A 12,272-nucleotide genomic window follows, 5' to 3' on the forward strand; every position below is an offset into this window, starting at 1 on the left:
TGATAATATCTAGCCATGTGATAACATCTAGCCATGTGATATTTTTTTTAAAACTTAAAGGTCATTATGAAATTAATGCCAGGATGAAATGTCAGTGTAGAAGTGCATTTGTTGATATCCCGATTAGCTCATAAAACTGTCAGTATGTCCACATTTCATTGGCATGAGTGCATGCTAAGTCAATATAATTGAAAGCCCATTTTATTGTTTTGACAAATTCAAGAAAAATTCAAATGAAGGTTTTAGTCAGCCAGGTTAATGAAATGTGTCCACAATTTATTTGATGAGAACATTTATTATGATGACTTTCATTCCTTGGCCTATATCACATTGTACCATTTCCTTGGCCTATATCACACTGTACCATTTCCTTGGCCTATATCACATTGTACCATTTCCTTGGCCTATATCACATTGTACCATTTCCTTGGCCTATATCACATTGTACCATTTCCTTGGCCTATATCACATTGTACCATTTCCTTGGCCTATATCACATTGTACCATTTCCTTGGCCCATATCACATTGTACCATTTCCTTGGCCTCTATCACATTGTACCATTTCCTTGGCCTATATCACATTGTACCATTTGCTGCCTATGGCTCTGTTCACACCTGGCATGAGATGTCTTGATATCTGATCTGTTATAATCCTCCTTCCCTTCACCCAGTTGTCCAACTTCATGTATTCTAGTTGTAGCAAAGTGGGTAATATCAAAATGACAGTTATCTTCACAAGAAACTGCTACAGTAGTCCAGTTCCAAGTCATGGCCGATGCAAATCAGCTTTTATGTTCCATCTTTGGAGGTGATTTCATTAGACTCGTTCACAACCAGTTTGCAAATCATTCTGGCGCTTCCAAGCACTGAATATAACTTGAAGTAATGTAATGCCAGGTGTAAACAAAGCATATGACATTCATGGTGGACGACCTTGGACATTTTAATCGTAACATAGCATATACAACACTTCAGTTGTAAGGATCTTGACAAAACTTTCAAAGATAATGTCTTCGTCTTTGACAAAACTTTCCTACATACTGCACACTCACTATATGTCTTTAAGGGCTGCTTATACATTATCAATGGCCATTATGTGACAATGTTTGTGTGACAAAGAGACTTGGTTCATTGCATTACTGAAAACACGAGTAAAACATGGACATGTTACTTGTTGACACAATTCAACACTGCACATTTAATGAGAATAAACAGCCCTTAAATGTCATGGAGATCAAGCCAGATTAGATTCATTTTTGTCAAGCACTTTTGTCTTGGTTACATCTCTCAGAGAACATATGACCAGAGAACATATGAACAGGTGATGTTACAACTACAGAGAATATTAATTTTAATTTCTAATGCTTGAGTTCTTTGACCTATCACTACTGGCAGCAAGACGTTTAAGCAAATATTAACACATTTCTGTAAATAGTTATACAGAATAATTTCTGTAAGAGTACACGTCTGTAAAACCCAACAGTTGTTTCTCTCTTAGTGACCATCAGCCACCTTAACACCATCTTTTACCTGCCTGTGATTACTTTAAGTATAACTGATTCTAGAGGCAAACACAAATATGTTATAGCATTCAATAGACAAAGGCATTTACAGCTATTAATTTGAAATACAGTCAAGTCATTTAGCCTGTTCATGTACAACGAGCATCAATGAGCATGACGTTACTTCATTGCCACTTGATCCAGATTGCAGATGGACTAGAAATGCATGTTTACTGGTTCTTTTTTGTTGAACTTTTTAAATAATGAAGAATACCACTGAGAAGTTGATTTTAGTCCAACATCCACAATATTAAGAGGTGTAATACAGGTGTATTTAACATGCTGTAAGGAGCAACACAGAGTTGTTTTTGCTCACTGGGAAGCTTATAGTTCTACCGTATGCCTGCACGCATTTAAATACTACTTTAAAGACAGAATACAGATAACACAGAGTTCCAGCAGTGCTGATTGTTTAAGGTTAACTATTAGCAATAATAATTCCTGCAGTGGTTCAAAAGTGAATGCTAACAGTGTTGTATCCTCAGTAGTGAGTAGTGTGGTGAAGGCGAAGCAGTGACATGTGAGTACATAAGAAATACTGTACATGAGATTATGTCCTTATTTTGATGTATTTCAATGGTCTTTCTCAAACTGGTTTGGAGACACAGTAGTACCTTTCCAAAAACACAAACTCTTCCAGCCGGGTTTTCACTCAATAATTTGCATATTGTTTTTCATGAATGGTACTTCCTTCATTTTGATGATGGTACTGTATGTCTTGGAATCCACATACAATTTTCTTTTTTTGTATGTTGTCATGTCTACACTACTTTTCTAACAGGCAATGATTTATATACAAATACAAAAAGTACAAAATGTTTATTTTGTAAGAGAACAGGCTATTCCCCGTAACTCCTCTCTAAAGGATAGTGTTAGTCTATCCATTGAAGTCTTGTCTTATGCATACATCCAACTTGTATGAATGGCATGTGGGATCAGATGATTTGACATGACAAGTGTTCTTTTTTGAAGACATATTTCTGATGCAGTGAGAAAAAAAAAGGTTCAATACCCGAGGTAAAATGATTGATATTCACAACTAAGCCATCTGAGTGTTAGTATCAATCAGGAACACAGTAGGATTTTATTCATCTCAAATGTACAGAAGTACATACGGTACTACGTAGTAGCTACTGCGCTTCAGATTTATCACATGACTTCTCATTGATTGTTGTTTCTTGGCTCTGTGTGTCTTGCAGGCAGCAAGCCATGGGGCTGGGTATGTAGTTGAATGGGGTAACCCTAACTGCCATGCTGGGGGAGCTCTGACGGAAATGACCGACGCCACCTGTGTGAGTTTCCACAGAGTGTGAATTTCCAGTAGAGGCTGTGCTGTAGCTCTTTAGGGATCCATCAGAGCCTCCATCTTGGCCGGAGCCAATGCTGATCTTTCTAAGGAGGGCTAGTCTCGCTGCCTCCTCTGAGATGACTGGAGCTGTCTCAACAGTTGGAGAGGTGCTTGAGTTGGTCTTGGACGAGAAATCCTCTGTTTGGACTGTGGCGTCGCTCGTCTTTCTTGAATTAAGTAAAATGGTCGGCAGTTTCCCTGGCAGTGCCGGTGGATTAGGTTTTGGCCCTTCAGGAACAGGCAACAGAGGCAGTGCAGTAGATGGCAGAGTGCTCTTCAAGATTTGAGGAACATCCTCATCCCGAATTCTCCTCCAGGTGACTCTGTCATTGAGACGTGATCCAGTTCTCTGCTGCTTCTTATTTGTATCGTCCTCACTCTTGGCTCGCCCACTTGAGTCAGAGGACGAGGAGCGGAGGGAGGAACGGCTGGTTACTCTGCTCAGTATGTTAATGCTGGGCGATGAGGAATGGCGCTTGATTGTGTCTCTTTCCTGCTGCTTGGTTGCAGAGATGTTCCTCTGAGGCAACCTGCAGGGACTCTCTGAGCTGGTTCTCCTGGCTGGATGCCTGGTTGAGAGGTCTCGGTCACTAGAGCAGGCTCTGGACAGAGTCACAGTCTGCCTTTGTAGCCCCTGCCTTGACTCTTGCCTTTGCCCTGGCCCCCTTTCTTGCATCCTTCTTGGTCCCTGAGCAACTGCCTTTAGCTCTTGACATCGAGATGAGCAGAGGAAGACTGCAGGAGCACCTGGGATTGCTTTTCTGGGCGATGCATGCTGCGAGGTAGGAACAGAGCGTGAGGACGGACCATCACGTCTCATCATAGTCTTTGATTCCTTGATGAAGGTCAATTGCCTCAGGAACCCATTGCGGTCAGATTCGCTGCAGCTTGAATGGACAGATGTCATGCGATTGGCTGGAGGTATTCTTTTTCCTGCCACGTGACTGTTTTGCCTGCTGATACTTGTGGGTTGGTTGGTTACCAATGGTGATAGAGTTCTGGACTGTCTTGCTGCATTCTTCATGAAGGGTATTCGGACGGGTGACTTCTGTGTTTTGTGTGCTGGAGATTTTGGGGTCGGATTTGAAGGAACAGTGGAACGTCCATTCCTTTCAGGTGGACTACTTGCTGGTGTGGTATCTTTTTTGGAAACAGATTGACTAGTTTGTGAGGGGAAAGTTATTTTCTTCGGTGACTGTCTCGATGGAGTAGAGCTTTGAGATGATCCAGATGATGAGCTCTTTGGTATCCTCGGAGGTGGGGTTGAGCTTCTTTTCGGCAAACACCACTGTGTGGAGTCATGGGGTTGTCCCAAACGGTGGAGACTCCTTGACCTCTGTTGAGCAAGGTTTGGATTCTTTGGAGCATCTGTCTTGGGTGACATTTTGTTAGGAGGAGGTATTTGTGAGAGATTTATCTCTTTCTTAGGGGTGTATGTCACTGTTCTACCTCTGAAGACCACTGGCAGATTTGGAACTGGCTTACGTTGGTTAAAGTCCAGAGGTTTGTTAGCTTTTTTGTCCTTAAAGATCTTCTTTTCTTTAGGAGTAAAACTAGATCCAGACATAAAAGAGAGGACAGATTCGGTCTCTTCAGAGGACGGTTCTTGAGATTTTGATGCTTGTAAGCGTGTGACAACAGAATTAGCGCCTTCTTGTATTTCTCTCCATTCAACACTGTTGAGGTCTGAGTCTTTATCCGAAGCCATATCCTCACTGTCAAATTCTTGTTCTTTGTTCCATCCACTGGCCACATTCTGCATGACGTTTCTTTGTTTCTGCTTCTTCTCTGCTTTCTTTCTTGCAGAAAGCTTCTTCCTCTGCTTGGGCATTGCAGATGTTATGCATTTTTGCAGAAGATCATCCTCTGAATCCATACTGACTGAGCTTGGTGAGCTTTGTTCCTCATACTGATTGTGGATGTGCATTGGTCTTTTTTGTTGGACATGGTTAGATATCTTGTTGTGTTTGTTTTTCACCCATATTTGCTGGGCTTTTGATTGGTGTTCCTCAAATTCTGCATCAATCAAAGAGCTAAGAGATCCACTAAGAGAATAACATGGGGGTGTTTCGTCCATTATTAGTTTGTGCTTGATCCTATTAAAACCTTTGGGTCTTGTCTGGGAATTGTCAATGCGACCAATATTAGTCATACTTCGGGAGAGAGTGTTCTTGCTGGACTCTCTCATCTGTTTTTTCCCTGCCCTTTTAATCACTCCCTCCTCTTTGTCTGTCTGTTCATTGTATAAGCAGTAAATGGCTTCCTCTGTGGGACAGCGGATGGACTGAAAAGCCTTGTTCCCCTGGAGTGCTCTCTGATTTTGGTTCCCCTCTGTGTTTGACTTTATGATAGGCAGATCCAGTTTCCTTGTCAGGACCTGTCCCTGCTTTTGTCTTTGTTGAATGGGTGATTGATCATGCTTTCTCTGGTTAGCCACTCTATCAGCCACCTCTTTGCTCTGCATCAGTACTCTTTGAGTGGGAATGACATGTTTGATTGACCTGTTCATTTGATTGACTGGTACGTCAGGCTGACTGGTCATTTTAGTGTTCTTGTGGAAGTGCGAGAAAACCCGAAGGTCTTCAATTCTCTTTGCCTCTTGATCCAACAATTCCCGTTTGTTCATACTTCTAACCCTCCAATCTTTTGCCCCCTTGTCCCTCACTGGGTACTGAAGTGTTTCGTCACTTAACGATGTCGTGCTGGAAAAGTTTACGGGAGTGCCCTCGGCAGAATCAGTGTATGAGGAATCATCAAGATATAAGTCCTTTTGTTGCATCACAATCCTTCTCCCTGAGCACATTTGATTGCCATTGTTAGGAACCATCATATAAACAGGTATAGGTTTTCGGGTTTGTGAGTTTAGAACATGGGTGGGTAAGGTGGAGATCAGGGAGGGCCTTACTTTCCTGAACTTGGAGGGCATTGCTGAATTGATGCATTCTTTGAGAATTTCTATATCATCATCTGAATTGCCCTCACTATATCTTTCCCCTTGGTCCATAAAGGAAGGATGCTCATTGTCATCTGGCTCTCCCTGAGCCTGTGGGAATGTTGGATTGTTGTCCTTTTGCTGGAGTATGGGGGTCAATTTCAGTTCAACATCCTTCTGAATGAAGTGCTCATGAAGAGGTAGAGCACTCAAGCTAGAGGCGCATGAAAAGTTCTCTGTCGGCTTTTCCACTGTAAAGTAGATCATGGTGTCTAAATCTGGAGGCAGGTTGAACCTTTCCTTAAAGTCTGCAATGTCCATGAACTTGCGCAAGCTGCTTTCCCACTGCCCTGCTGTCCCGGCTTTTTGGCTTTCTGTACCATTTGATTCAGCAAAGCATGGAGTTTTGCTTCGACTGGGAGGCATAGTTTGCCCTGGACTGTCAGGAAGATCACTTGGACTTATGGTCCCACTGATCATTTCGCTGCATGGATCACTTAGTATGGAGCTGGCAATTGAGTGAGATTCAAAGCTACCCAGTGAGCTGACAGAGCTACAACGACTCATCACAAGTGGGGTCTCATGGATGTAGTTCTCTGACGAACTTGAAGGTGATCTGTCCTCAAATATGCCTGGTGAGACACCCCTCAGGAACACCTTTTCATGTTTGGTTGGGCAGGGAATTTCAATTGGATCAGTCCCAAGGCTTTGACAGGTTTTTGAATCAGTGACTAGCAGTTGGCTATCACTAAGATCCTCCAAGGTCTCATTCTCCTCCTCCCTCTTTACCAGATCCTCATCTTCCACTTCAATGATCTCAAGTGATGAGTCACTCTCTAACTCATTTTCACTTTGACTCTGCCCATCAAGAGCTTCATCACCAGAGGAGAGGGAGGACAGGGAACTGCAACGTGAGAAACAGATTGGTGTGTTCTCCACTGAATACTTCTGCAGTGTCTCCATTGGTCCAATGGTAGGACTTCTAGCAGAGCTCATTGGAGAAAACTTGGTTAAACTCCCCCCAGTCATCACAGTTGGGACCCAGGCTTGTCTCCTCATTGCTTGAGCTGCATGTACATTGATGGCAGTCTTTGCAACACCAAACTTAGCGACACTTTGAATTAGAGGGACATGTTGGTAGGAAGGGGACAGCTTTATGGAAGTCATGCTGACATCAGAAGAGAATTTAGTTGATAGGCTAGCTGGTGTTTGAGGGGGAAACGCTTGGCTCTTCTCTGTTTCTGTGCTATTATGATCAGGCAATTTCACATTTTTGCTGTCCACAGAATCTCTCTCTGGTACGTCGATCTGACTTGCCTCATTGAGGACATGAGCTCCGACGTTAAGGTATTCTTGATGGGCCACCTTAAGATCAAGCTTGTTAGGCCGTCTCGCTGAGGGCCTAATCTGGTCCTTGCTACCACAATAGCCATCACTGGTGCTGCCACTGTTCAGACTGTCAGTGGACAAACTTGCATGGGTAGTTTTGAGACGTAAGATAGCATGGGCTCTGTTTAGACGTTCTCTGTGTGCATAGCTGCTGGTATCAGAGAGGCGGCAGGGGGAGCATGACTTGGCCCGGGCCTCACGGAGTTCATCTGATCCATAGGGCAGGTCTGCAAAACGGTCCTCTGAGCTAAGGCTAAAGCTGTCCTCCGAAGATGTATGCATGGTAATGTCCTCCACAAGCTTATCAATCTTAGCCACAGTGTTGGTGATCTTTTTTGCTAATTCTTCTGCTGCAACAGACACCTCATCTTCTGGAGGCACTGGCTTCTTTTCCTCTGTCTGTGGTGGCTCCACATCTCTCTCTGGTTCACTGTCCTTCTTGCGAGGCTGGTTTTGAAGAAAGTTGGAGTTGGTCAGGAACATGGAGAGCATGGAGAAACTCCCTGTGTCCAGACTACTGGAGACATTAGGGGCCTCATCATCGTCAAAGCAGCCCGAGTCAGATGCATAATCTTTTGCCAGGCTCTCGATGTGCCACAGTGGCTTGTTGATGCTTGGATGCTTGGCACAGGTTTTTTTTTCAATAGAATCAAATGTCTCCGCAAGGTGCTTTGCATCTAGCTCAGCCTCTAGTGCTTTCTGCTTCCTCATGTAGAGTGAGGGCATGCAGGAACCAGGGGATATGACCGCGGCATCCTTATACTTGAAGGGCCGGTTCGTGAGCAGGTTCCGTAGAGCTGCGGCACTTCCCATGGCTATCATTTTGTGCTTGGAGTGGATGAGGTTGCGCAGCATGCTGACCGCTCCCAGGTCCCACAGCAGTTCCTGGTCCTTGGGACTGCGGGCAGAGAGATTCCAGAGGGTCCCACAAGCGTTGCTCACAATTGTCAGGCTGTGGGAGCGCAGGTGTTGTAGCAGCGTTTGGAGGCAATTGTGGTCCCTGAGGATTTGCCTGTGTTGAAAGAATGAGAACATACTAAGTATACAAGCATGTCAGAATGAAATGTGCAGAAATTGATGACAATAATCATTGAACAGTTGCACTGATGTAGAATTCCATTCAAGGAAATACCTGTAATCGTCCCTGGTGGCCACAAGACTGGAGACATTACGCAGGATGCCACCTCCACTCTCAATGATTGCCAGTGAGTTGGTCTGACATCTGTAGGTGAGGGTGCTGACCAAGAAGCCCAGAGCCCCATCTACTGAGCAAATGGCCACCTTGTTCTCAGGACTGTGTGCTGACAGATTCCACAGAGCGCTGAGGAGGCTCTTCAAGGTGGATTCCTAAAATGAGATTTTGCATTAACATTGCATTAGATATTTAAAAAATATATTATATTTTGCAATTATTTACTTTGAAAATTGCTTTGGTTACAATTGCCAACATGAATTAATCACATAATCTAGGTGTGATTTTACCTTTGTAGCTTGAAGAGCACAGGTTATCAATCCTGTTACACTCCCCACGTCTCTAAGGACCCTCTTGCTGTTGATGTCTGCACGCCATGACAGATTTCTAAGAATACTCGACACTACCTGTGAGGGAACAATAGACATAACCTCTTCAGCCATGTGGTATTGTAAAAATGTATTTGAAGCACTGAAACTAAAAAGAGCAATGCCTAGTGATCCTGAAAGGGTGACAGAATTAATACACTCTGGAAATAGCTTTAGTATAGTAGTAACAACATCGAACCTGATGTAGTTCCTCACTATCAGATGCAAGTTGGGTGACAATGGCCTGCAGGCAGCTTTTCTTTGTGCAGAGAGTGGCCTGTGTAAAATAAAGGTCAGACATATAGTTGAAGTCGGAAGTTTATGTACACTTAAGTTGGAGTCATTAAAACTCGTTTTTCAACCACTCCACAAATTTCTTGTTAACAAACTATAGTTTTGGCAAGTCGGTTAGGACATCTACTTTGTGCATGACACAAGTACATTTTCCAACGATTGTTTACAGACAGATTATTTCACTAATAATTCACTGTATCACAATTCCAGTGGCTCAGAAGTTGACATACACTAAGTTGACTGTGCCTTTAAACAGCTTGCAAAATTCCAGAAAATGATGTCATGGCTTTAGAAACATCTAGTAGGCTAATTGACATCATTTGAGTCAATTGGAGGTGTGCCTGTGGATGTATTTCAAGGCATACCTTCAAACTCAGTGCCTCTTTGCTTGACATAATGGGAAAATCAAAAGAAATCAGCCAAGACCTCAGAAAAAAATTGGTAGACCTCCACAAGTCTGGTTAATCCTTGGGAGCAATTTCCAAATGCCTGAAGGTACCACGTTCATCTGTACAAACAATAGCACGCAAGTACAAACACCATAGGGCCACGCAGCCTTCATACAGCTCAGGAAGGAGACGTGTCTCCTAGAGATGAACAGACTTTTGTTCGAAAATTGCAAATCAATCCCAGAACAACAGCAAAGGACCTTGAGAAGATGCTGAAGGAAACAGGTACAAAATTATCTATATGCACAGTAAAATAAGTCCTATATCGACATAACCTGAAAGGCCATTCACTAAGTAAGAAGCCACTGCTTCTTCACCAAAACCGCCATAAAAAAGCCAGACTACGGTTTGCAACTGCACATGGGGACAAAGATCGTACTTTTCGGAGAAATTGCCTCTGGTCTGATGAAACAAAAATAGAACTGTTGGCCATAATGACCATCGTTATGTTTGGTGGGAAAAGGGGGAGGCTTGCAAGCCGAAGAACATCATCCCAACCGTGAAGCACGGGGGTGTCAGCATCATGTTGTGGGGGTGCTTTGCTGCAGGACGGACTATGCACTTCACAAAATAGATGGCATCATGAGGTAGGAAAATTATGTGGATATATTGAGGAACATCAGTCAGGTGAAAGCTTTGTTGCAAATGGGTCTTCCAAATGGACAATGACCACAAGCATACTTCCAAAGTTGTTGCAAAATGGCTTAAGGACAACACAGTCAAGGTATTGGAGTGGCCATCACAAAGCCCTGACCTCAATCCTAGAGAAAATTTGTGGGCAGAACTGAAAAAGTATGTGCGCGCAAGGAGACCTACAAACCTGACTCAGTTACACCAGCTCTGTCAGGAGGAACTGCCCAAAGTTCACCCAACATATTGTGGGAAGCTTGTGAAAGACTACCCAAAACATTTGACTCAAGTTAAACCATTTAAAGGCAATGCTACCAAATACTAATTGAGTGTATGTAAACTTCTGACCCACTGGGAATGAGATGAAAGAAATAAAAGCTGAAATCAATAATTCTCTCTACTATTATCCTGACATTTCACATTCTTTAAATAAAGTGGTGATCCTAACTGACCTAAGACAGGGAATTTTTACTAGGATTAAATGTCAGGAATTGTGAAAAACTGAGTTTAAATGTATTTGGCTAAGGTGTATGTCTTTATTGAAAAATGCCTTTACAAATCAGATAAATACAGTGCCTTGCGAAAGTATTCGACCCTCTTGAACTTTGCGACCTTTTGCCACATTTCAGGCTTCAAACATAAAGATATAAAACTGTATTTTTTTGTGAAGAATCAACAACAAGTGGGACACAATCATGAAGTGGAACGACATTTATTGGATATTTCAAACTTTTTTAACAAATCAAAAACTGAAAAATTGGGCGTGCAAAATTATTCAGCCCCCTTAAGTTAATACTTTGTAGCGCCACCTTTTGCTACGATTACAGCTGTAAGTCGCTTGGGGTATGTCTCTATCAGTTTTGCACATCGAGAGACTGACATTTTTTCCCATTCCTCCTTGCAAAACAGCTCGAGCTCAGTGAGGTTGGATGGAGAGCATTTGTGAACAGCAGTTTTCAGTTCTTTTCACAGATTCTCGATTGGATTCAGGTCTGGACTTTGACTTGGCCATTCTAACACCTGGATATGTTTATTTTTGAACCATTCCATTGTAGATTTTGCTTTATGTTTTGGATCATTGTCTTGTTGGAAGACAAATCTCCGTCCCAGTCTCAGGTCTTTTGCAGACTCCATCAGGTTTTCTTCCAGAATGGTCCTGTATTTGGCTCCATCCATCTTCCCATCAATTTTAACCATCTTCCCTGTCCCTGCTGAAGAAAAGCAGGCCCAAACCATGATGCTGCCACCACCATGTTTGACAGTGGGGATGGTGTGGTCAGGGTGATGAGCTGTGTTGCTTTTACGCCAAACATAACGTTTTGCATTGTTGCCAAAAAGTTCAATTTTGGTTTCATCTGACCAGAGCACCTTCTTCCACATGTTTGGTGTGTCTCCCAGGTGGCTTGTGGCAAACTTTAAACAACACTTGTTATGGATATCTTTAAGAAATGGCTTTCTTCTTGCCACTCTTCCATAAAGGCCAGATTTGTGCAATATACGATTGATTGTTGTCCTATGGACAGAGTCTCCCACCTCAGCTGTAGATCTCTGCAGTTCATCCAGAGTGATCATGGGCCTCTTGGCTGCATCTCTGATCAGTCTTCTCCTTGTATGAGCTGAAAGTTTAGAGGGACAGCCAGGTCTTGGTAGATTTGCAGTGGTCTGATACTCCTTCCATTTCAATATTATCGCTTGCACAGTGCTCCTTGGGATGTTTAAAGCTTGGGAAATCTTTTTGTATCCAAATCCGGCTTTAAACTTCTTCACAAAAGTATCTCGGACCTGCCTGGTGTGTTCCTTGTTCTTCATGATGCTCTCTGCGCTTTTAACGGACCTCTGAGACTATCACAGTGCAGGTGCATTTATACGGAGACTTGATTACACACAGGTGGATTGTATTTATCATCATTAGTCATTTAGGTCAACATTGGATCATTCAGAGATCCTCACTGAACTTCTGGAGAGAGTTTGCTGCACTGAATGTAAAGGGCTGAATAATTTTGCACACCCAATTTTTCATTTTTTTATTTGTTAAAAAAGTTTGAAATATCCAATAAATGTCATTCCACTTCATGATTGTGTCCCACTTGTTGTTGATTCTTCACAA

General features: G+C 42.8%; 1 protein-coding gene across 1 annotated transcript in view; it reads right to left on the minus strand.

Annotated features, from left to right (window-relative positions):
* Positions 1 to 255: 255 nt before the first annotated feature.
* LOC109889096 (adenomatous polyposis coli protein 2) overlaps positions 256 to 12,272 on the minus strand; it is a 47,325-nt gene continuing 35,308 nt past the window's right edge. The window contains exons 12-15 of the mRNA XM_020480276.2: positions 8,992 to 9,069; positions 8,715 to 8,831; positions 8,365 to 8,579; positions 256 to 8,244 (exon numbers count right to left, since the gene is read on the minus strand). Coding sequence (XP_020335865.1) covers positions 2,694 to 8,244; positions 8,365 to 8,579; positions 8,715 to 8,831; positions 8,992 to 9,069 — 5,961 coding nt within the window. The 3' untranslated portion in view covers positions 256 to 2,693. The remainder of the gene's footprint in view (positions 8,245 to 8,364; positions 8,580 to 8,714; positions 8,832 to 8,991; positions 9,070 to 12,272) is intronic.

Source organism: Oncorhynchus kisutch, linkage group LG4, assembly GCF_002021735.2.
Source record: "Oncorhynchus kisutch isolate 150728-3 linkage group LG4, Okis_V2, whole genome shotgun sequence".
Classification (NCBI taxonomy): domain Eukaryota; kingdom Metazoa; phylum Chordata; class Actinopteri; order Salmoniformes; family Salmonidae; genus Oncorhynchus; species Oncorhynchus kisutch.